Below are 25,622 nucleotides of genomic sequence, written 5' to 3' on the forward strand. Positions count from 1 at the left end.
AGAAAGAGAGGGAGGTCTGTGTGTAGAGGGAGCCGGAGCCTGCCGTCTGGAAAACAGCATCTTTCCCTCCACTCTGCTCCTCCCCTCTTCCCTCTCGGCATCTCTCCCACGCTCCGGAGCTCAGCCTTCAGCTCCCCGGATCCTCCCAAATTCTCCTGAGGTAGAGCTTGTTTGTGTGTGCGTCTGTTAATGTGCAACTGAAGCTTGTGTGTGTGTGTGTGTGTGTGTGAGTGTGAGTGTGAGTGTGCGAGTACTTGACTCTGCGCTGAGCACTTTCGTGTTCCTCTTTCTCTCTCTATCCCCTCTGCTTCCCTGCAGCTGAGGTGGGCGTGTGGAGCCTCTGACCCTCTGTCGCCCACTCTCTTCCTCTTGTCTCTCCCTCTTTGCTGCAGCTTCAGGGGGGCTATGGATGGACTGCGTTTACCTCCACTCATCGAGGAGGCTTTGGACTCTACAGGTCTGTGCAGCTGTGTGTTTGTTGCTGTGTGTTTATGTGCAGTTGGATGCAGTGAGGCTATTTTTAGCTCCTGCTCTACAGATCAGATGTGATCAGGCAGTTAAAAAAAAAGAAGTAGAGGAGGGTCGGTGTTTATCTCTGGGGCTGGGATGATGAACTGAGGAGGCGGAGGAGATAAAGAGAGGTGGTCAGGTGGTAGGAAGGTGTGGAGATTATTGTGGGAGCCTGTCTTTGGTAGGAGCTGTGGTCGAGCTGACAGACTGAGTGGGCATTACTGTCAGCTGTGGCATCTGTGGACGTTTGATGGAGGCTACGAGCTGCCAGGTAATGGATGTCTGGCAGCTAAAAGCAGGAAATAATACAGTCATTAGAGCGGGCTGTGTTAGATCTGTTGCATATGTTATTCAGTAGATGCAGAGATGGATTTTTTGTGCTTGAGCTTTTAAATCTTTAATGCTTAGATTGTTTTCATCTCACAAACTAATTCTGGTGGAAAATTCATTTTGTGCACAGGCCAGTGGTTTGTGATGAACAGCTGTTGTTGACTTTGTCCGGCAACTTTATCTGACTTTATCGTGCTGAATCTGTACTGTGTGCGACTGTTGGAAGAATGTGTGGAATGTTTTCTTGTGTCCGTCACAGAAGAAGAGTGTGTTTTGAGCATGTTTTGAATGGGCGTGCAGACAGAGCCGCTCTGTGTGGGACTCTGCTTGAGGATGTTTATCGGTGCTGAGAGGCTCGTGGAGATACACAGGTCAGAGGCCTTTTGACCGGCCGCCATGCTGCAAGAATCCGGCTTCCTTTTTCCTGTGTGGCACTGTCCTAAAACTGAACTTTTAATAACAAGCATTCGGAGGATTAAATCTTAATTCCCTCCTAATCTGCAGAGTTAGCAGCTCTTATTAAACCAAAGTAATTCTCTTTATCACATTTATCAAGCTGAAGCCTGTGTATTGACCGACATGGATGGCGTCTCAGGAGAAATCTCTCCTCCCTTACAAGCTTGTTCCTGTTGTCTTAACACTGGGGACCTCTTTCCTTTCATCACAGCCTGAAGCGTGCTTTTAAAGGCAGAAACTCAGCATCAAGTGATGGCAAGTGTCTGGTTTAATGTAGCATGAATCCTGACTGATTGACTGTAATAAGGACTGACACAGAGCAAAGAAAAGTGAATGGAGCGATGGCTGGTATTAACTTGTATCTTTTCAAATTACGCAGACTCTGAGGTCTAAATGGATTAAAAGGCATTTATGCTGTCCTGGCTTGGGTCAATTCTAGCCAGACACCAGTCTGGCTTCTTCAGACTAAGCTGCCTTTTGTTCTGCATGACAAACAGAGGCTTTGTTGTGAGCAGTAGTTATTTCAAGGCTTTTATTTTTACAATGCTGAATCTCTCTGTGCTGTGAGAGATGCAGCTGAAATCACTTGCTAAATCTACCACATAAAGATGCTCCAACACAAACACGTGATCAGAAAAACAGCATCCCAGGCTGATCTGACATTTTAAAGCCGTCTGTATTTCTCACAGCCATTGGCGCAACATATTGTCCCTCCCACTAGCAGACCGCAGACCATATTTCCTTCTGTCCTTTTCTCTGCTTTCCCACTCGATATCTCTTCCCCCTCTCTAATGTAATGCACTGCTCTCTCCAGCACCCACACACACTCCAACACACGCGCGTGCATGTCCATGCGCGTGGACATGCACCAGGACTGACAAACCAACCTTTGCACCTGCCAGTGCCTCGGCCCACACAGCCCTTTCTCTCCTCTGTCCTCTCCTGTTTTCCCTCCACTCCTCTCCTCCAGTGTTGTGCCCTCAGCAGTGATACTTCCCCAGGGTGCTCGAACAGGATTCCTCTCTGCTCTCTGGAACTAATAAACAGCAAAGTTGCTGTCTCAGACAAACTTTGTGTGTGTTGGAGCTGCAGAGATCTGTGAGAAAAACAAGGAGGTGAGAATCTCACATCAGTGTTTAACATGGTCCGTCATGGGGCTGAGGGAAAACAAATCCTGCATGCTTTCCCGCACTCAGGCATTCCAGCTCCTTTTCTCACAGCTCCAAACCCCCTCAAATGTGGCTCCTATTCGTGCATGCCCTTTCCCCATATTCCCCATCAGACTTTTAGTGCTTCATTTTAAAACCAGGCTTTCAAAGGCACTCAAAAACTGAGTCTGTCACGTCGTTTTTTTATCCTCTAATGGAAAATCCTTCAAACTTCTGTGCGTTGGTGAACTCATGGGGCTTCTTTTGCAGCTTATTCTATGGATCTCTTCAAACTTCTTCTCCTCCCTCGCAGAAATGCTTGGCATTGTCACCCTATCATTAGCGCGCGCTCTCTCCCTCTGGGTCTTTATCCTTTTTTTGAGTTTGGCAGCTTCTCACTGAGCTGTGGTATCCCCTTCCTCTGCTGCGAGTTTAGTGATGTCAGTCTTTCCGGAGAGACTGCTTCCAGGTGGAAATCACTGATTTCTGATCAAACAGATAATCGCCTCTTTTCATGGCTTATTTGACGTCATTTCTCACTGGAATGGCTTCACAACAAACACCTGCACAAAAGGATATAAAAGAGCGTGTCCTCTGAATCAATCCTCCACACAGCATGCACTAAATGTCACGGTCTTAAATGCACGCTCATCTAACGAGGTCAAATCATAGCGCAAGATTCTTCATTGCATCTTTATAGCGTTGACCCACTTTCATGTATTTCCCTTTGAAAGTGCAAACACGGATACTCCATTTAAATAACACAGCGCCTAATTAAATCAGTCCAACTCTTTGCTGCTTGTGGTCCCTGTTTCTTTTCTTGCTTCTTCTCTTGTTACTGTTTTTCTCTTGAGAGTTTTCCAACTCAAAGTACAAAGAGAAAGAATGAGCTAAACTCACTTTAACCTCACGGGATATTTCCCCTGTACGACGCTGTAGTTTGAAGTCAGCAAATCTTACGCGATGCTGACCTCACCGTGGAGAGATAACATCTCTTGAGCATCTCTGTGGGGCTAATGGTTTCCATGGTAAGCAAAACTGTGGACACAAACACAGCTTAATCACCACAGTGACTTTCCATGTGGTGTGCAGGGGTCACCATGGAGATGAAGCGTTGTGCAGCTTCACCTGACTCCAGCTAGCTTCACAAAGAGAGCAGCTCAAGTCGCCCTGGGCCATATCCGTGCTCCATCTCCTTCCTTTGCATCTCTTTTGTTGTCTTTCTTTGCTCTCAAACAGTCTCTCCTTCCTTTTTTTTTTTGTCTTCCCCTCCCTCCCTCCTTCCCGGCTTGGTGTTATGTGATGCTGAGGAAGTGTGCCAGTGCAAGGGAACAGCTACAACATCAGTGCTGGGCTGGCATCAAAGCTGGGGTAGGAGGGGGTGGTGTGCATTATGCATGGCCTCCTACACAGCTGCAGAGATCCTCTGCAAATACACGGATACTTTAACGTGTGCGGCTTTGACATGACAGGCTCATATATGTACACAGGCTCACCACGAGTGGATTTAAGAGGTCATATGACACGCTGATGCTTAACTCTGCGCGTCCACAGGCTGTTTATATAATCAGGTAAATGTCAAGAGCATGCAGAGGTGTTCACATCCAATATCCACATGTTCAACATATAAACGCTGCACACACAGCCCACTTACTCTACCACCAGCATCACCACCTGTCCTCCTAATCCACTTCTCAAGCTTGAATCAGCACATGCCTCCATCACACTACACCTGCACCAGCCTCCAGCTCCTGCTTCAGTGAGCTGCCGTTTCTCTTTTCACAGCTGATTCGACTCCAGATGCTACCTTCAATCTTGTAAAAGTAGAAATTTATCTAACAGGCAGAGGGAGAAGAATGGAGAGGAATAATGTGCACAACAGAAAGAAGCTCCTGAAAAAGTGCTTAAATTGCGGCTCTTGCAGAAATGTAGATTGAGATCGTGAAATGTGCTGATGTGAAAGGTACGTATCTTGGTTAGAGGCTCTCCTATCTGCTCTGCCACAGTGTGAGACTGAGTTTTAGTTTTTGCTCCGTGTTTAAGATGGAGAACGACAGAAAGACGCTGATCGTTCTCTCCTGTGGTGCCAGTTGACACAGCTCTATGTCCTACTTCCCAGCATGACTCTATTTGCAAAAATCAGCACTCCACTTTTCAATTTTGCAAAGTGCAAATTTCATTACACTCCTCCCTCTCCTTGCTGAACAGCAAAACCTGCTGCAAAACAAAGGGATATGTGTTGCCACATTAATGTTTAAATTTAATCTCAGACAGCTTTTCCTGAGACGCTGACAGTGAGCACTCAGCCTGCTTGTTGTCTTGTTTCCAAAGTGGCACACAGTTTGCAGTGACAGACTCGATGTGTTTTGCTGCAATGTGATTAGTGGGGAATGTGCTGCGGCCAGATAAAGCCGTCCTCTCGCCGCCTGCAGCTGTAACACCGGCTCCTGAGATGAGCCTCCTGCCCGTCCCTGCTCTTGTATGCACGCTGCGTCCATGCCTAACGCAATCCCTGCCTGACTAAAGACTAGCACTGTGCCGAGTGCGCTGAGGAGTGATCACAGGTGTCACTGCAGCTGATTCTGCTGCATGAGGTGTTTGACATTCACTTGCAAGGTGAGGTAATGGAGCGTCTTTGCTGAGAGAAATGGCTAACGAGCTGTTGGGGAATGCTAAGTAGGAAGAGCTATGGGCGCACAGGAGAGACAGCAAGGACAGGAAGAGGAATGTGTTCATATAATCAGGTTTGGACTTATTGCATTGTAATGATGCTGTCCAAAGAGATTGCAGACGTTTGTTAAGTGTTTGCTCACCTGCCAAGTCTGTCCAAAACTACATCTAATGTTTGGCAAAAGGACAGTAAGTTTATTATCAGTAAGGATAAATAATCCTGTACCTTTAACAGATGTTGGCCCATTACAGACTCAAATACCTGGACAGTGTATCAGATGAAAAAGTCTGGGCTCATCCATTTAACTTTACTAAAATAGTTCCTAAAAGATGGCTTACATCAGCAGTAATTCATTTTCTTGATGTAATTATTAGGGATGCACACATAACATTTTTACCGAAATCCATATTGGTTAAAAAAAAGAAAAAACAATCTGAGATGATGTGTTGAGGTAGTTCAGAGAGAAAGAGTGGCGCAATTGTGAGAAAAGACAACCAAGGAGAGGATCAAAGGATGAAGCGCTCGGGATGAATGTGATCAAAAGAGTTTGTTTTTGTCTGTTTTTTTAGATCAAAAACATGAAGAGAGACATAAAAGAAGACGGTCCACTCTTCTTAGATAGTTTTGGTTTTAACATAGTCACAGAAAACAATGTTATTTGGCTCTTGAAAGATCGTTCAAGATGCTCTGAAAGTGCCGGTAGCTAATGAGTAATAACATATTGGCCAATACGATATGTTAAAAAAATGACCAACATCGGCCAATACTGATATTGATAACAATATATCCTGCACCCCTAGTAATTATTTTATGTTAGGTCAGCTGAAGAGGGACAGGGAACATAGAAAGAGTGTGGGAAGATATGTGGCATATGGTCATGGTCAGGAGTTGAACCAGCAACTGTTGTGGTGAGGACTATAGCCTCTGTCCATGAGTTGCACACGTAGCTGCTAACTCAACAATGCCAAAAGTTACTCTTGTTTTGCAAAGTATTTTTTTCAGCAACCACAGGTTGGATTCAAACCTGGTCCTACCACTTAAGAGCTAACCTCACGCGACCTCACCACAAGCACAAATCAGCACCAGCTCCCAAGAGTCAATCTTAAGCCTTTATGATGAAACCATACAAAGTCTGCCAGAGCTTGTCTTTACATTTTTTTTAATACTTTTTATTTAGTCCTTTTTTCATTTAACATTGAAAACAAAAACAGAGACATATAAAACACATAGGACATAAAATGTGGGGTACACCTTGGCTTAAACAACTCAAATATTTATGTATCATATCTGGGTCCGTTGTTGAGAAATGAAAATCATGAAGATGTAGCGTCCTTTTCTGCTGTTGTGAAGAGTATCCATTTATCCCATCTCTTGGTAAAAATTGTCCCTTGAAGTCTTAAAGAGAATGTTATCTTTTCCATAGCAAAGACCCCCCTGACTATGTCCGTCCATTCGGAGAGACTTGGGGGTTCAGCGTTACACCACTTCCTCGTTATTGCTTTTTTGCATGCAGCAAGCAGGATTTTACATAGATACCAGTCTTTTCTTGATGTCTTTACATTTTTATCTGCTCTGGTGTCATCTTTTGCTCAGAGCTTTTGGTACACATCAATACAACCCTTATATCTCAAACTTGAATAAAATGTTTTGGTGTATGTCCACTTGTGTAACTAAAAAAACATGTAAAAAAATGCATAAACCAAGTGAAATGTTACTCAGTTTTTCTAAATGCAGATACGTCATGGCTGTATCCCTCAAAAATGTAAATTCCAAAAAAATGTGATGAAGTGTATCCAAGGTAGGAAACAGTGTGAACAACCGCGGTTTAGGTCCAACGACTGTATAAGTCTGGATCATAATGTGTGTTTTGTTTTTGCTTTATTATGGATCTCTATTAACATATTAGTGGAAGGAAACACAGGAAAATAAAATATGAAAGTTTAACTTCTTAGATCTTACATGCAAAAAAGAGAGATTGATCTATATCATCTGGTTTCAAATCTACTGCTAACCCAAGTTTAATATGCAACTCACAGCACCAATGCTAAGCTGGGTTCAGTAGGGTCAAAACAACTGCACACTGGGATAAATTGAAAATCACCAGGATGTGAAGACAACAAATACCCCTAAACTAAAGCATGGAATAAGACCTAAAAAAAATACTAACTCGAAAAGCACTCAGAGAGCGCAGACCTCCACCGAGCATATTGTGATTCTTACGCAACACTTAAGTCCTACTTTAATGTTATACTCCCTTTCAGCAGACTGTCTGCTACAATTTGATACCTAACAGTGTTGAAAATTATCTTAGTATCCTGAATATTGCCAGGATGTGTATTGTACTTTTACATCTGTCAGAAATTATGGTGACCTTGTCTTGTATTGTTTTGCAAAGCAATCTGACCATTTATCATGGAGTTATATACACATGTGAAAACAGCCCTATCCCACAATGATAGAGAATCCTTTAAAAAAGCCCTGGATCTAGACAGTGATCTGGATCACCTTCAAAGTGTAATCACTTCTTTGTTGTCCTATTTTTAACATTTCCTAAAAATTTCATCAAGATCCATTTGTTACTTTTTGAGCTATGTTGTTCACACACGAACAAACAGACAAACTCTCCCAAAAACATAACCTCCTTGGTGGAGGAAATAACAGAGTGGACTAATAAATAAATTGACCTATAGAGCCTGCTGCATCCATTCAATCCACTATCCATCCATCTTCTTTTCCGCTTTTTCCTTTAAGGGTTGTAAGGGGCACCCTAGAAAGGTCATCAGTCAATCACAGGGCTACCATGAAAAGAGACAGAAAACTAGTTATGCACTCTCACACTGGACAACCTGAGCATGTTTTTTGACTGTGTACAGCCAGGAGTGAACATACAGACTCCACACAGAGGGGCTCATGAACCCTCTTGTAGTAAGGCAACAGCGATAAACTGTGTTAGTTTTATACATGAACCGGTAAAATAGAAACGTGCTCTGAAGGAGAAACAGAAGGGAGGGAGCTAATCACACTATGCAGACAAAACTGAGGAGTCAGCTGTTTAGAAGAAGTTGTACAGCTACCTGCAACATCTAGAAAGTTGTTAAAGTAGTTTAGAAAAGTTTGTAAAGCTCTCAAGTCAAGCCTCATGACGTCTTACTTATAAAAGAAAAAGTCTGTTTAACACTTTGAGGATTCCAGCCTCAAACTGGAGCGTGCCTCCTCAGAGTGTGTTATGTTGTGTTTTTTGACACGTTATCAGTTTATTCTGAGTCCTGAGTCCACATTTCCTCTCTGGCCTTCTGAGGACAGTCTAGGTGCCACAGCCACCAAACTAAAATGAGCCGTTCTGAGTTATTACACTCGACTTCCCAAGGATCTGAGTGTGAGTGATATTTAGTGGGAAGTCTTTTTGTCTCATGATGGCCTTTAGCTGCCGCCGGCTATGCAAGCAGCGCTCACTTTCTCTCCCTGCCACGCAGCACTATCTCTCTTCTTTATGACTTTCTCATTACAGCAGCATCAAAATTTAATGACAAAATAGCCTGCATGAAACCTCTCACTTTCCTCTCGGGGGCTGCATTGTTCACATTTGCATTATTACGAGACAAGAAGCATTAAGGATGCTAATGTCACGCAGATTTAATAAAAAATATGTTGTGTGTGCTCGGCTGTGTTGGAAATATTTGCTTCTGGTGAGGGGAACAACAAGGATGAGAAATAATTACCAGAAGAAGAGGAAGCCTCCCCTGAGTGGAGATTACACCGGTGAACATCACTCTTAATTAGGTAGATCTTTAGTTAATGCTTCGCCGTGTCCCCTGCTGCACCTCTTTCTCGTCACATCACTTGGTTTCTGTCTCTCAGCAAACACTATTCCCACATCTCGCTGCTATCTGAGTTCAAACAGCAATCTCCACACACTGGAAAGCACTTCAGCATGAGCGTGTGATGCAATATAGCGTTTTATTTCTGAGATGGACCTGACCCTTGAGAGCATGATGTTTGACAAAGAGGACTGGAATGATGGCGGACTGGAGTAAAGTCAGCAGAATGAGACATGAAGGATCTTGTCAAGTAACTCCATGATTGAAAACTTCATTTAAACCTCTCTTTCCTTCCTAACAACACCTCCTTGTATTATAAATAATTCTCTTCCTTTACGTTTTGGTCCCTGCTGTTTGTTTTTGCAGCTCTGGGAGGCAGCAGTTGTAACAATGTCAAATCAAGTTTATCAGCACAACAACAGACTGAATACAATTTGTCATTTGGCTTTTCAGGCCCACATTAACAACAGCTGCTGGGGAAAACCAAAACAAAACCCACGTAGTGTAAAACGACAGCGGCGTGTGTTTGTCCCATCTGTCTTACTATGAGTGGTAGCTTGTGTTATTGTGAACTTTGAGGTGCATTGCTGAGTGGTGAGTCATTGTGATGGCTTCAGCTTACGGGCCCACCTCCTCCCTTCTCTTCCCTGCATTGTGTCGGCTTACTGACTCCATCTACTGGTTAGAAATTTAACATCCAGCGCGCATGGATGGGAACACAAATAAAGAGGTGAATTATCTGTCTTAAACAATAATCATCAAGTGTCATACTCTCATTATGTCTCACTTGACAGCCAGCAAAAGTTTAACACTCTGGACAGTTTGACATTTTGAGGCAAATAATCTGATGGGATTCTTTCCATGGAGAATTGGTTTCTTGTTTTCTCTTGATCAAAATCTCTCATCTCATAAGAGGATTTGTTGGTGATTTTGAGCTCTCAAATTAGTGTTAAATTAAAGTACATGACTGGAATAAAGGTCGATGAGCACATGACTCAGAGCCACTTTAATCACAAGATGGTGCTGTTGTTTCAAAAGAAGACGCCAGCCGTGCTGAGTTGAAAGCTCAGTTCAGGGGATGACAGAAGAGGTTTGTCACCTGTAAATCCTATTTCCTGTCACACAACCCTTTTAAATATCACTCTCATCTCTCCCTCAGATGACCCCTGCGATCTGAAAGCAGAGAGCAGCCCCACCATGGACAACGAGATCACAGCAAAAGAGAGAGGAGTTCTGGAGGAGAACAACGAAAAGGACGAGATGGACCAGGAGGGAGTCCAGGAGGAAGAAGGGGAGGAGAAGAAGCTGAGGGAAGAGGAAGGTGAAGGAGAGGAGAAGAGGAGGAAGGAGGAGCCGCTGACAGAGGAGGAGGAGCTGGAGGAGCTGAGGGCCCAGGTGCTGCAGCTGCTGCTGGAGCTGGACGATGCCAGAGAGACCTCCAACAAGCACCAGGAGGCGTTTCATGAGCTGCAAGGTGAGACCTCGAAAACACTGTCACCACTGACTCTATTATTCAAAATAATGAATCATTAATCCTCCTCTATCGCAATCTTTTATTCATTATTTACTCACAGCCGACTGACCTGAAACCAAGGTCTGTGTAACTGAAGGCAAACATCCTCCAAACAACCTGAAACCTGCAAACAAATACCAACTTCCTGCTCCCTGAAGGGGAATTCAGACTTTTATTCTTGTTTTTTGGTAAAAATGTGGAAATCCCAAAAATGTGAGTGGGTTAGGGTAGGGTGAAGAGCACTTTCCCACAAACTTCAAGAGAAATCATCTCCAACATACACCGCTGTATTCTGAGTCTGATTACGCGTAAACCTTTGGAAAATCCCTGCAGCTCTTTTGTGAAAACAGCACAGTAGTCGTGGAGCAATTAGCCATAACTGGAATCTGCTTTGATTGCACAGAGGCGGTCTGGGAGTTTCATTACCATCTGCACAGCATGCAGCTTGTTATTTAACTGCACTTTAAAGCAAGTCACAAATGTGCAGACATATGTGGACCAATTTCTTAGCCTCATTGCTTCCTTTGCACAAAAACAAAAAGAGGGAAAGAGAGGCACAGCTCAAGTCCAAATGTGAGAAAACCAAATGTCAGGCAAGGTTTTTACTAAATCCCTTAAACAACTGTCGAAATATACAACATGAGATCAGTTTTCCTTACTTTGCTCTATAATGACAACCAAGGGCATAGAATTGTGTATGGAATAAGACAGAAGACAGAAGAAGCAACTGAACTGTCCTATTTGTCAGACATCAGTGGAGTGGCAGGGTTACAGCAACAGGTGATCTTGAACTAGGTTAATGTAGTGGTTAATTTAAAAAAAAAATGAGTGAAAATTTAGAATATTAAAAAAAAAGGACTGAGGCACTCACTGGTAGAGCTTTGAATTTTCATATAAATATAAGGAGCAGGCAGACAGCGTGTTTTTATACACAGGGACTTTCAGTTGTAGTTCTGATTTAGTAATCCTGATCACAAGGTTTTGTCTTGAGCAAACAACTTTTTAATTTAGGAAACCTTTCATTCAAGCAGCCTTTTGTTAAAATCTTAGTCTGGTGGATTGTTTCATTAACATCAAGTTATAGGGCTAATAGGTGAGCTGTCAATATGCCTGTATTTTGTTGTTAATCTATGTATATCGCAAAGTTAAATGCAGTTATTTAAAGTAAAGTTTAGACATCATCAAAAAACAGCTGCTTCATCTGAGGAAGAGAAGCTGAAATGCTGTGATATTTAACCTTTCTTTTATCCATCTTATGAGTTGTGTTAACATAAGGTTGATTTATGATCAGTCACTACTTCTCAGTAAATTAACAACTTCAAAAGAGACCATTTAATTTGGAGGGATTTAACAACACATTAGATGACTGGTAGCAGCTTATTTAAGCATCCAGACACTTTAATAATAATAATAATAATAATAATAATAATAATAATAATAATAATAATAATAATAATAATAATAATAATAATAATAATAATAAAGTTACCTAGGAATTTAAGTTTTTGTCATTGAACTTAGACTATTGATCACAAATGAAGAATATTTCAAAGGACATTATGAGACAAAATACTTCTTTGCTTGGAATAAACTGTGATACCCCTCAAATTTATTCCAGTCTCACCGTTCTGAAAGATTAACCAAATGAAACAATGAAGTTATATTTGGTCACATAATTCTACATTAATGTAACTTGTGACCTGGAAAAGAGCAGTACTACACTCTAGTAGGACTGTTAACATATTTGAGTATCACAGCCTGAGTGTGGCGTCAGAGGAAAATGGCTTCTCAGAGAATACTGTCAAGTTGTGTGTTAAAAACTATCTGTACCGACTAAGGGCAACACAATGTGAGTCCAAACTGATAACAGAAACAGTATTACTGTTACTGTTACTGATGACCTTTCTGCTATACATAGCCCCTGCCATGAATCAATTGGATTGTGCACTGTCATGCACAACTCCCACTTTAACAGTTATTCATACATGTCTTCTCATGGTGTCTAAATTTAATTTTTCACTTTTGCATATAAGCACTTTTGTTTTTATATTCTTAATATAAATATAAGTATGCTCTGCTTGTTTTTTAAACTATTTGCACTAACAGACAGAGATAAAGTCCTCATAATGTAAAAACTACCGGGTAATAAATCTGATTCTGAGTTTAATTCTTGGCATTATGATCCTATGATGGATCAAGAAAAAAAAAACATCACAGACTTTGCAAAGTGATTCCTGTCTTCACCTTTCGGACAGGACCACAGGATGAAACCCACTGTCCTCCACCTGTACAGCCTTACTGTTCTCTTCACATCTCCGTCTATCACAATCTATTTGAACATGTAGAAGCATAAATGTTTATGCGCAGTCACTGACACGGTCAGGTCCTCATAGCCGCTAAATGGAGCATCACATCATACCTTAGAAATGATGAGCTTAACGTTCAGGGACAGTGGCAGTGAGTAAGACCTTGGGTATGAGACTTCAGTGAGCTCAGTGTGTGTGTGTGTGCATGTTTATGAGTGTGTGTATATGACTGAGTGTCATACTTGAAGACATGGCGTGGTGAGCTCAGTTGTTTGTCTGGCAGCGGCAGGGGCATTCCTCAGACGACTGCCTGTATGCCGAGGGAAGCTTCCAGACTGGTTGTCCTATAGAAGACGAGAGATCACTTGTGATGAAGCTCCCATCGGGGTGAGTCAGCTGTTCAGGCTGCTGGCAGCTGGTGGCGGGTGGAGGGGGTGGGGGTCCTGAAAGTACATGGCCAGAGCATGACGTAAGGTCAGTTGTACGTAAAAATAAAGGATATCTATGACTACTATGTAGAGTTTCACAACACATTTGGGTGTGTGAACAAAAGGTCTGAAGCAGCCAGGAGTCTGGAAACTAGAAACAGGAAATGAAAAATACTCAAAGGGATGAGTTATGAACAGCAGAAGAAATGTGAGGTCCTCAGAAATTACAGCAAAGTGCAATATTTTTGAGCAATAACCTCTGGTGTTGAAACTCATCAAACTTACCCTGTAGTTTTGTTTTCACATTCTAGCCAATGAACTCAATTGATTGAGATAAAGTGACTTTTAAGCAAGAATCAACACTTTATATTTCAAAATATTTAAAGTTTTTTTTTTACTATCCTCTGCTCATTCCTCATCAAACAGAGAAATGAGAGAGACATGAGAGAGAAATCAGAGAGTTGAATGTTAAAACAAATCTAAAAGAATGCACAGTCACGCTAATGACTCTTTTATGCAGTTTCAAGGCTAATCGCTTAAATAAAGATGCTTGCATAAACAAAAGAGGTCATTTAGAGCCTTATCCATCCACCTCTCTATCCATTTATCTATTACCTATACTGCTAAATCCATTTAGCCTGACAGGGTGGGTGGGTGGTTGGGTGGAGTGGGGTGGAGGAGCTGGATCTCAGCTGTCATTAGATAAGATACAGGGTGCACCCCCTGACAGGTCCCCAGTCTATCACAGGTCTGACATGTAGTGACAAACAGCCATTCACGCACACTCTCCCTCCTACAGGCCATTTGGAGTCACCAATTAACCTGACAAGCATGTTTTTAGACTGTGGGGGACAGCCCAGGAGAGCTGGAGAAAACCCACACGTGAAGTGGGAGAACATGCTCTACACAGAGAATTTTAATGAATGTTTTTCAATACATCTAGCTTGACAACCTTTCTGTTTGACATGTGAACAAGTAATACAAGGTCTAGTTCAGGCTGTCAGTTGTGTCTTTTGCTGTTTGTTTCTCAGGCACTGTGTCATCAAGTGTTGTACTGTTTGCAGCCTTGACCTGATGATGGCGCCATAAGAAGAAAGGAAACACAAATCTTCATCTACTCATTCTCACCTTTTACACAGACTGTTTCTATCACTCGGTCATGTCTCAAGGTTGAACTCCTTATCAGGTTGTCATCTTTCTAACAGCCTGATGAAGTGACATTTTTCCTCTTATCTCCCAACCCATTCCCCACTCCTCACCTCTCCTCACCTCTGCACTCCATCAGGTCTGTTGGAGGACGAGCGTCTGGCCAGTGCACACCAGGCTGAAGCCTTCACACGCCAGATTCAAAACCTACAAGGTAAACACTCATAATTTGAAGCCCTGGTCTTTGAGAATGAGCGTTTTGTGTGTGATGAGGAGAATTTTTGAGTATAACACCAACAAGACATTCAGAGGAGCTGGAGAGTCTCAGACAGGTATTGATTTCCAGTCTTTAAAATAAATGCTAAAAGCAGACTAGACAATCAAAGGAGTTGCTGAGAAGTATTAAGGGATACAAAGTTATCTCCCTAACTGTTCTGTGAATGCTTATAAATCTCCTCAAGCACTGACATCTTTGCAAGATTCATGGCTGAACATTGCTAGTTTATATATTATACATGTCATTAATTAATACTCTTAAGGTTGTTATTTTGGGAAGCAGAGAAGATTTCCATTTCCTCGAATCCTGAATAAACTAAGATAATAATCTGAATTTGACCCTGTAAAAATCTGTTACAATCGGTTACATCAGCTCCTCTTTCAAACAGTTCCCACACATACACCACTCACACTCACATGCACACATATGCAAAATGTGCACGTGCAACAACACAGCACCCACACACATAAACAAATGTTGATGTAGGCTCAGTGCTGCAGGTAATATCATACATATACTGTGTAAATTTATACACCCAAACTTTTACTGCAGACTATACCACACATGCCCCGTAATGATAACTTAACCTCCTCCTCCTTCTCTCCCTACAGCCCAGCTTCGCTCTGTGCAGGAGGAGATGGACAGCCTGGAGGAGGAGAAGGAAAGCGAGCTGGCTGAGGCTCAGGAGGAGCTGCGTGTAGCCCAGGAGGAGGTGCTCCTGCTCCAACAAGCAGCCGAGGAGGCAGCCGCAGAAAGGGAGAACGACATCGCCTCGCTGCAGGAGGAGCTCTGTCGCCGGCGGGCCGAGCTGCAGCGTCTCAGCGAGGAGACGCAGGAGTACGAGTTGGAGATCACCACGCTGAGGGCGGAGATCAGCATGAAGAGCCAGCGCAGGGAGGCTGAGAGGAGAGAGGGTGAGGGATGAGGTGCATGGGGGAGGGAAATAAGTGTGGTAATTAAGCAGATAAAAACAAAAAACACAGGTATAAGTGCCAGAGAAGGAGAATGAATAAGTGAGGGAGCAGGAGTGTGGGCGGTTTATTAGCTCTACTCACAGTACAGCAAAGTTAATCTACAATAAGTCTTGTTTTTTACGCCTCATCTTCACACATCTTGTGAACAGTGAGAGAAGGAGACTCTTAAAAACCACAAACATTTATTGTCTTCTTGTATGGTTGAAGAAACACAACCTACTACTTGCACAAATATGCCAGGATTAGTTTTTGTAGCTGTTATTGTGAAAACACAGCACGGTGTTATGGATGTTTTCATTCCATTCTCACATCATGTTCGCATCCTGCAGCTAAGCACATAAATCATTTGTTGGGGTTTAATAAATATTACAGATTACAAATGTGCTTGCTGAGGGTTGCAAGGGGAGTGGGGCGTGTTTGTGAGTGTGTGTGTGTGTGTTTGTGTGTATGCGTGTATGTTCAGGATACCATGGAGATGAGGTCATAAGGGGGAGGACACACTCTTCTGACACATGATGTCACCACTGGGCTGTGCAGCGGAGCCTGGGGTGGGACAGAGGGAGGAAAGATCATATTATCTCATCATGGTGGTCTCTTTCCTGACAAAAAACAAAAACTAAAATCTGATTTAAACAGAACGCCAATTCATGCATCCGTTTTAAAATATATACATAAATCTTAAGCTTTAGGAATAAACAAACCTATCAAACTTTGTTCTGACAAATACAAATCAAAATATTATGCTACTTACAAGCAACATGAAACAATGAAGCCGAACAAAGCTTCAGTCATATAAATGAAAAAATATTTTTTTGTTTTTTTTTCAAAACGAAATGCAATTAAGAAGCATTTAGATATGTTTAAAAAAAGCCTTGCTTGCTGTATATCCATAGATGAGTCGACCAGAACTTCAGTCTCCCATCACTGAGATTGACATTTAATTTGGAACCATAATAGAGGGGGAAAAAAAACTCCCAATGAATACAGTATCACGTTACGGCAAACTTACTCAGAAGTGCAAATGTATCACACTCAAACTTCTTTTGATTGCCTTTATATAAGAACTAAAGCTTAATTTCAATTTTTTGGATGCATTAATTTCAATATTGCACACACACCCCTCCAAAAATTCACCCCTCTCCCTGCCAAAAAAGTTAGAACAAAACAAAAGCAACTGAGATAATAACCCTAATCCCATTGCTTATCTTATACTTCTTACTTTTTCTTATTTCCAAATATTTCTTTAAGCTATTTAAGCTGTTCTTAACTGCCTGACTCAACTGATATTGGTATTACATGAAAAAAATATTTCTGTCAGCAAAATTGAAAAAGAGCTAAGTGAAAAAAACAACAAAAAACTAATATATTTTATTGAAATAGTATGAAATTATTATGACTTATCATCTCATTTATTTATTTATTTACTTATTTGTGTGTGTATATCTATATCTATATGTATATATATATATACATACATACACACATATATATACATATATCTATATATATATATATATACACACACACACACACACACACACACACACACACATATGTATATATATATTTATATATATATATATATATATATATATATATATATATATATATATATATATATATATATATATATTAGGGATGCATTATATTATCCGCGCAATATCGGTATCGGCTGATAAAAGCTTAAAAACATGTTTATTAGTATCGCCAGATATAAAAATTCCTGCCAATAGGCACAGCCGATAAGGTGCTATTCAGGTAGGATTATTAATATTTTCCATCTGAAAAATAAGCTCCTTAAATAAAATGTAGTGCTTCATTTATTTGCACTGCAGAGCTCTGTGTCTGTCACCAGGTTGTTACAGTAGCTCTAAAATAATCAAATGCAACTTGGTTATGTTTAAAAATGCATTGTACATTGAAAGTTCATGTGATCTAAAGAAATTATTTTTCTGTATTTCAATACTGAATGTCTTGAGTTTGAAAAAATAATACATTTCTTATTTATGGTAAAATCAAATGTTTTTTGTCTTGTTTTATGTGTGTTTCTTAAACAAATAAGACCGTCACAATTAGAGTAACATATAAATTCCAGTACAGGATAGACTTAGCTTTCTTTACAGTGAAAAAAACAAACAAACTTGTGATTATCGGTATCGGTTTCGGTAAGGGGTTTCGATATATCGGCATATCAGATATCGGCAAAAATCCAATATCGTGCATCCCTAGTATATATACACACACACATACATACATATGGCGGCAATTGGTTTTCATAAAATTCTCCATCAACTGTAAACATAAAATTCATACTTCAGTATAGGCTACAACTTATATGCAGCCTATGGTATTTACATGTTGCCTAGCGTTTTTCTTATAAATAAATACATAAAAACACTTTAAAAAATAGATAAGAACGGGTCTTTCTGATTTGCCAAGGAGGTACCAGAAGAGGGACTTGTCTAAGGATGAGCAAGATAAGTCTTGCTGTTGCTAACCATACTTCCGTTGTTAAGCTAACTGTGCTACTGTCGTTAAGCTAATTTTACTGACCGCTACTTGTAGCATTCTTTTACACACGCAGATAAGGGGGTCAGCGAAGCTATGAAAATAACAAGCTTTGGTTTCTTTATGAGCTACTTTCTTTCATGCTAACTATCATTCACATTTTTATCATCCTATCGTGCTAACAATGTCGCAACGTCCTCCATAAGTAAGCTAAAGTTTGCCACACTGACGCATATTTCATTGTCTCCGTCAGGTGACGTCGACCTGCTGAAGGAGGAGTGCCGTATGCTAAAGGAGGAGTGTCAGACCCTGAAGGAGGAAAACAGACGCATCTCCGAGAGGCTGCAGCTGCTGCAGAGACAGAGGACATGGTGAGAGGTCAATGACAGCTCACTCATCAGCTGGGTTTACCGGATCAGCTGGAGGGGACACCCTCGGGGATACTCCTCCTCGTCATAGCCATTCACGTCATGTCTTATTATCAACAGCCTGACCACCTGTTTAATCACTGCAGTCAGAGTGTAATATCATAGGAGAGGATTACCCCTAAATGCTGAGGTAATAAGTATCCTGATTGATTAATGCATTGAATGAAAAATTAATCAACAATAATATTGAGATTTAAATTACAACCCTGAATTTAAAAACAATCTACCCACAAGAGCTGGTCTGAACATAGCACACGCTCCTCCTCAGCAGATGGAGAGCTGGGCATATTCCATCTGTTGAGGAAGATTTTGTGGTGCATCAAAAGCAAACTTTATTTATAGCTCTGCTCAAACAGAAGTTATGTAGTATTCATGGGAAGGAGACAAGAACAGCTAAAATTACCAGCTCCCTGATTAGTCTGGTCACAGTTTACGTTTCATGAGACTGTTTAACTGGAGCCAGGAAGAAGGTCAGGGGGACTTAAAGGATGTGGCCTCTGTCATAGTATAGTTTCTAATGAGGATTTAGAAAAACAACTCAGTGAAGCTGACCTTTGGTTTATTTTGCACATAGATCTGTAAGCTTTGGCCAAAAATGTTTAGAGATTGCTGTAACATTTGAACTTTGACCTCATAATATTTCCTCTCTAAGTCTAAGTGCCACATTTAAATACATTTCCTTTGGTTCAGACTATATATCATGTGCAGAGGCAGTAAATGAAAATTGAGGAGACTGTGAAGATAACACATTAGGAAATTAATCCATACATTTGAAGACACAAATCAAGAAAAGGACAAACACATAAACCAAGATGCTTATTAAACATGTGAATAGACCTGACTTCCTGTAAATGAATGCCATGTGAGGTTAAATGATTAATCTTTGTTTGTTTTTTTTTCTTCCCTTTAATACAGTTTAAAAAGTTTATGTGGGATTTTAACCTTTTTCTAAAAAAGCAAGAATATACTGTGATAGGCTTTTCTAATTTAATGAGTAAATGATAAATGAAAAGAAGTAGTGTCTTTCCATTACTTACAGGACTTTAAACTGGCCATGAAGTAAACTCTGCAAACTATATCTTTCACAAAGCAAAGAAATACAAGCTCACCAGTTTCCATTTAAAATAGCTACAAACCATTTCTTGCCTTTGATCACAGATAAGACAATCCTATTCTGAGCCAAACTCTGAGCTGTCAGTGCTTCTCTCAGCTGAAACTGAAAATGCGTCGTATCCCCTGCTGTTATTGTCCAGCTCCAGTGTGTACCTGTCACTGAAGGAGGAGGATGCAGGGGAGGGCACAGAGGGGAAGGAGACTGGCTCCGATGAGGTCATGACAGAGAGCTACATGACCATGGCCCAGTCTGAGAACTGTCGCCTGGTGGACGCCTCCATCCAGAAAAATATTTCATTCGACGGGAAGCCTGTGACACCAACCGGCTGGAACGGAGGCATCGGGGAGATCTTCTCCCTGAGGGACCAGCTCAAGCAGGCAGAGGAGAAGGCCTCACAGGTTCAGAGAGAGGTATGATGCATTGGTTAAACAATGAATAAAACATGAGACAGATTTAGGGCAGCTATTTGGAGAATTTTTTTAAAAATTTTGAGCACGATGATTTCAGTCAAAAGACATTGAATATAAAGACTTACATTTTGACCTGTGTGTCCTTAAGTGTGACGGTCTGAAGATGGAGCTGCAGGAGCTGCAGGTACTTTACGACAGCAGCCAGAAGGAGAGAGCAGAGCTGGAGGAGGAGCTGCAGCGCTGCAAGGCAGAGCTGGAGAAGCTGTCAGAGGGGGCGCAGGTAAGAGACAGGCATAAAAAATAGACCCCAAAACCAGTAAGTTCTGTTAAAAACATAAAAATTCAGATTAATTGTAATGATTTTTAAAGTTAACAAGTTGTATGACAAATATTAATTTCCTTTTTTTCTATTTATTCATGAGCTTGACAAAGATGTGGTTTTTAGTGTTTCACCTATGCTGATTACATGGTTAAAGACAGACAATGCTTTTCCCTGCAACCACACTGTCAACTAACACATAACACACCTCACATCACACCTACTGTGCCCTGTGTTTGTTAAGCCCTCGATTTATGTGTCTCATACTGTAGCAGTGTGTGTTTAGATATGAGCTGACCTGGCCTGTCGGCCCATATCAGTACGTATTGTGTTCTTTAGGCTGGAGAACCTCTCTCCCTCCACCATGTCTGTGTTATAACTTCTCTGTGACGGCAGTGCTTAAATACTGTTGATAGACAAAAACACACACTTGGCTAAAGGCATTTCGTATTTGAATAAATAAAATACCAGTTTTATGACTAAATCCCATGCATGTGTGGGAAAGTTTGAAGAGAAAAATAAAACGACAGGGTCTTTGAATTTGTTTTCAAAGTTCCACTGCAAAATTTTAACACAAAAAAGCTACAGCACCAAAGTCTTCCTCCACTTTATGAAGAGTTTAACTGCCTCTTGGTGGTCTATGAGGTGTGTGAGTAAAACAGGGTGGCACTTGAATGCACCTAGCTTTGAACATCTGTGGTTTCAAATAGAGCTCTGCAGGGATGATGTATTTTGTAGAACATCAGGGAGTTAGCCTCGTGCCATTTCCCTCGATAAAAAAAAGCCAGTGTGGCTCATAAAGGTTTATGACACCTGCACAATTTGTTCAGCAAGATAATCTTCACAAATGAACATGAGATCTATGGTTCTTGAACTGTGAATGTAATAGCTAGAAGTATAATATTGACATAAGGCTGTAAAGGAACTACACCAGCAGGGAAAAACGACATCTAATTCAATAAGATGTTATCTGATGCACAAAGAAGTCCATTGTCTTTGACGCAACAATTCGCAAGGCATTGTTTAAATTTGAAAAAGATGTCAATGTCTCATTGTAAGAGAAAGGAAATATGCTCCACAAGGTTTTTTCAGCCTTTGAAATTGCTCGGAGGCACTTAACAGAACTTCTTCTGTGTTTCTTTGTTTTATGTAGTGAGAACTTTGTGTTTTGTCTACTACAGCCATGAGGAGATGTCTTTGCGTTGTGTCAAACTGTCTGCCCGTGCCTGTCTCTGATGCTGTCCTTGTTTTCTTAATGTCCATGACCTCTCAGCCTGTATAGCCACAAATTTAGCCAAACATTAAAAGAAGTCGACTATAAAGTGAGGATAGAGAGACACCATATGCTTGTCACAATGTTCACGCTGTATGTCTTTATTTGTAGCCATAACATCACGCGCAGGCAGTAAATGCCACACAGGACTGCTCACACATACTCACATTGAGTTGACGTGTATGTAACCATAAAGTTATGCATTGTTTGTTTAATGGGGCGTGTAAATCACTCAATCATGACCCTACCCTTTTATATCACAGACATGTCACACTGTAATTCAACATTTTGTATCGATGGTCCATTTGTGATGTTGTCACGCCATTTTTATCTTTGTTTTTATTATTTGGGAACCTCAACCCATCCATCCATTCATCCCCTTCATTCCCATTGTCCTTGTGTGTGTTTTTATTTCCTCCTCAGAGATTCATCCATTCGTCTGAGCACCCTGTTCTCTCCATCCCCTTCATAGGAATGATTGTAATAATGGCTGTGGTCTGGTGCTGGTTGTCGGAGCTGGCGTCCCAGAGGGCAAGGTATGAGAGGAACTTATCTTTATCTGATGTGTGATGCTTCGTATGGTTCTTGCACACAGATCAAAGAGATGAGTCACCGAAACAGCAGAAAACTATGGTTAACTTTCTCATATTTGTATCACAATATGCAGTTAAATCATGTTTAAAATGTTCTTTATTGAAGATCAGTTTGGTAAAAATGCTGAATCACCTAAATTTAACAGAATAACATTTTTAGTTTTTAAGTGGTTAAATAAAACTGTCAGTTCTTTTCTGTGGTTTTTAACTGCATGGTATGATACAATCAGGAATTGAGAAATATTATAGAATGTAATTTTGGTAAATTCACCCTTTAATGAAACTGATGGATAAAAATGATTTTGTAGTACAAAACAATGTTAAGCATTCATGGAAGGTGGACGCTGGGCGGGTGGGCAGTTTGGCAAATATATATTAAAAATTTCTTCATAGAGGTACTGAACGAATCATTAATAGTCAATATTTTGGGAAATCTGCACTAAGTCTATTTTGCAAGGAATTAGAGATAAGACTGACAGCCAACTTTATGTTTTTGCATCATCTATGAAGCTACAGCTGAAGATAGCTAACTTAGTTAAGTTGAGACTGCAGTTGTGAACAGCTAGCCTTGCTTTGTTTATAATCTGAAAATACTTCTTTTAAATAATTTGAAGCTCAGTTAATTATTTACTTAATTATGTGTGAATAATTTACAAAATATTTGTTGAAAGAACAAATTGTGAGATGTATAGTGAGTACTAAGAAGCTAAGTTTTAGCTAAGTGTTGTAACTTCTTGACAGTCTGTGCAAACACAAAGAGCAGCAAAAACATGTCAAGTGTTTGATGGGTGAATTATTAGTTATTAATAAGAAAAAAAGAGCAACTATCTGCATGTTTTGTAAAAAAGTGTAAACATTTTCAGATCTATCAGGTGTTTTAACAATTTTCACCACCGCTGTAGTTATTGTAGTAACTCTGTACTTTACTCTGTGTTGGAGGGAAATGCTTATTCCCTAAACTAGTATTTCAAAACCCAAATGCTGTTCACCTCTGGCAGATGTCTGGCCTCTGCAAGCTCTTAACACTCATTTTTCCTGTCTTCCTTCAGGGGAGTGAGGTAGGTTGGAACTCCATTTTGACAATCACTGCTGCCACAGCAGTGCTGCTAATGATGACTAGCTTGTTGAGAGCTTTCGTCCGATGTTGATTGGATGGGCAATAACCGCACAGGGACAGACGTCTGCTTCAGATCAACCCTTGTTGTCTCCGGCCACGTCTATCGGCTGAACTGGAACACTCTAGGTGTAATAGAGCTGACTGAAAACTGCATAGAAAATGTGTGGAAAATTTTGTCTCAGAGGAGAAGGTACTACATGCACGCACAGACTGAGAATGAAGCGCTCAGTATGATTTCAGTTTGACGACTGCTGTGATGATAAGTCGACCTGCAGAGAGCCCACATGAGGACTGATCTCACTCCACTAAATGTATGCTAGTGCTGCGTCATTCCTCCTCTGTGTCTGTGAACATTATGTTTCTTTCCTTTAGCTATAAATGTGATAAAAGAGAGGTTGAAATATTAATGAGTACCAGATGTTTTTCAATTTATTTAACTATTATTTATTCATTTGTTTGTTAAAATATGTTGATAGTTGTCTTTGATAAAAAAGAAATGTACTCTGGCCTTTGATGCAGTGGATTCCCTCTGGTGTAAAATGCTCATTAAATATTAACAGAAAAGACAGGTTGTTTCACTTTTAGAGTTTAATTTTAAATACATTGGTGTGTTCCCCATATCAACTCCAGAAACTCAACTTACTTAGATGCTAAAACTTTGGATGAAATAATGTCATTCTACCAAAGATCTACACAAGCCTCACACAGCTAATTGTCACTCTGATCTATATCCTTTTCAACACCAATAACAGACTTTACAAGGAGACGGTGAATGGCTAACTGTTCTCCTGTCAGTCCAAGTTTGGTGTACTAAGCTGATGTTTAACCCAATGCCACCCCTAAAGGCTGGAGCAGCTCTTCTTTACAGAGTATTTTGGTTTCTATTCTTTGCCCCAGGCTCTGCCACTTATACTCTTGTCTTTTGTTTGACTATGAGTTCAGACAACTCCCAATGTCCCCTTTAATTATTACTTAAACCCAAGATGCCAGAGAGCCAGTGCACTGTTTCTGGTTCATCTTACTTGTTTGCACTTAGTTTGGAAATTACTGAATTACTTTGGTATGCTTTCAGAGTGCTTTGCCGAAGTGTTTTTTAAATGTGCCAGTCAATACATCTTAGCGCCTTTTGAAGCAAATTTGAGTATGATTGAGCCATTCATGTATTTTAGGACAAAAACATTTCATTTGGATTAATGGAAAGGATTCCCCCTCTCTCCAGCAGTGGCTCGTTTTCTGTTACCCTGATTTGCTTGTATGTCAATCACAGGCTAGTTGATGTACTGACACACTAACTGAAGTCAAATTTGAGGTTAGCGTCTCATGTGGGCATTATAGAAATGGACATGGTTCCAAAGTATGTAAATATGAAAGCGTCAGAAAATCGTAGTTTGTTAACGCATCACAAAAAAAACATATATGTACATGTGGAAGGACTCTAATTATTGTTTACATTTGTGCACTGTTTTATTTTTTGTGTCAGACTTCTTTTAAAGTGAAAACAGCATGCTAAGAAACATATAGAAGCACAAAAGATGACTTATGTTGGTTCTTTTACTTTGTATTTCATGTAAATAGATGTGACATACAGTACTATGGGAGAGATATTTCTTAAATCCATTTGTACTAGCTTTGTAGAAAGTTTATTCTATTTTGAAAGAGCATCGTATATTTGATAGCCAAATGATATCATGTGTAAATGTTTATTTATAGTGACGTTACTTAGAGGAACTGCTGGCATTGCCAATCATTTTATGTACCTCTTTGTTTAAAGGTTGACAAGTCATTGCATGCATTTTGATTGCATTTGACCTTAATTGCCTGAAACAGCAATACTTCTCTTGTTTTTTCCTGGTTTGTTTAGTTCAATTGTCTTGATATCTTTTCTGAAACATTTGTCATTAAAAAAATATGTTGATGCGCAATGCCTGACTAATGTTATTTCTGCATATGAACACACACTAAGGATGTCTGTGCCACTGGACTGCAAATGTTTTCACTTTCTCTTTCAAAAACAATCAGTTTGCAATAAAAAAAATTGTATTCCCATTGACTGCAACGGTTCATAAGTGAATGTTGTCTGAAGAAAACATTATTTTTACTATGTCTAAGCTTATTTTATCAGTATTAACTCAGTCATACTTTCACAAACCTCTGTATCGCAGTGTTCCTCTGCTTGTTGCTTTGCATATTGATAGCAGTGTTGTTTTCGATATAGTTGTGGCTATTTTGTTACCTGGAGGTCTATTTTGTACTGTAAATGACTTGAGAAAATAAATATACTCA

At 40.4% G+C, this 25,622-nt stretch overlaps 1 protein-coding gene across 1 annotated transcript; it reads left to right on the forward strand.

The window, feature by feature from the left end:
- On the forward strand, window positions 1-25,622 carry LOC141796365 (uncharacterized). The gene is made up of 10 exons (XM_074677426.1): window positions 1-160; window positions 319-457; window positions 10,093-10,407; window positions 14,466-14,540; window positions 15,215-15,517; window positions 18,339-18,456; window positions 19,767-20,037; window positions 20,186-20,317; window positions 22,102-22,165; window positions 23,272-25,622. The coding sequence occupies exons 2-9, from the start codon at window positions 406-408 to the stop codon at window positions 22,105-22,107; spliced, it is 1,272 nt and encodes a 423-aa protein (XP_074533527.1). The 5' UTR covers window positions 1-160; window positions 319-405; the 3' UTR covers window positions 22,108-22,165; window positions 23,272-25,622.

This window comes from Halichoeres trimaculatus, unplaced genomic scaffold (assembly GCF_033239565.1).
Source record: "Halichoeres trimaculatus isolate MK-OKI-2021-1 unplaced genomic scaffold, fHalTri1.1 fHalTri1_scaffold_10, whole genome shotgun sequence".
Classification (NCBI taxonomy): Eukaryota; Metazoa; Chordata; class Actinopteri; order Labriformes; family Labridae; genus Halichoeres; species Halichoeres trimaculatus.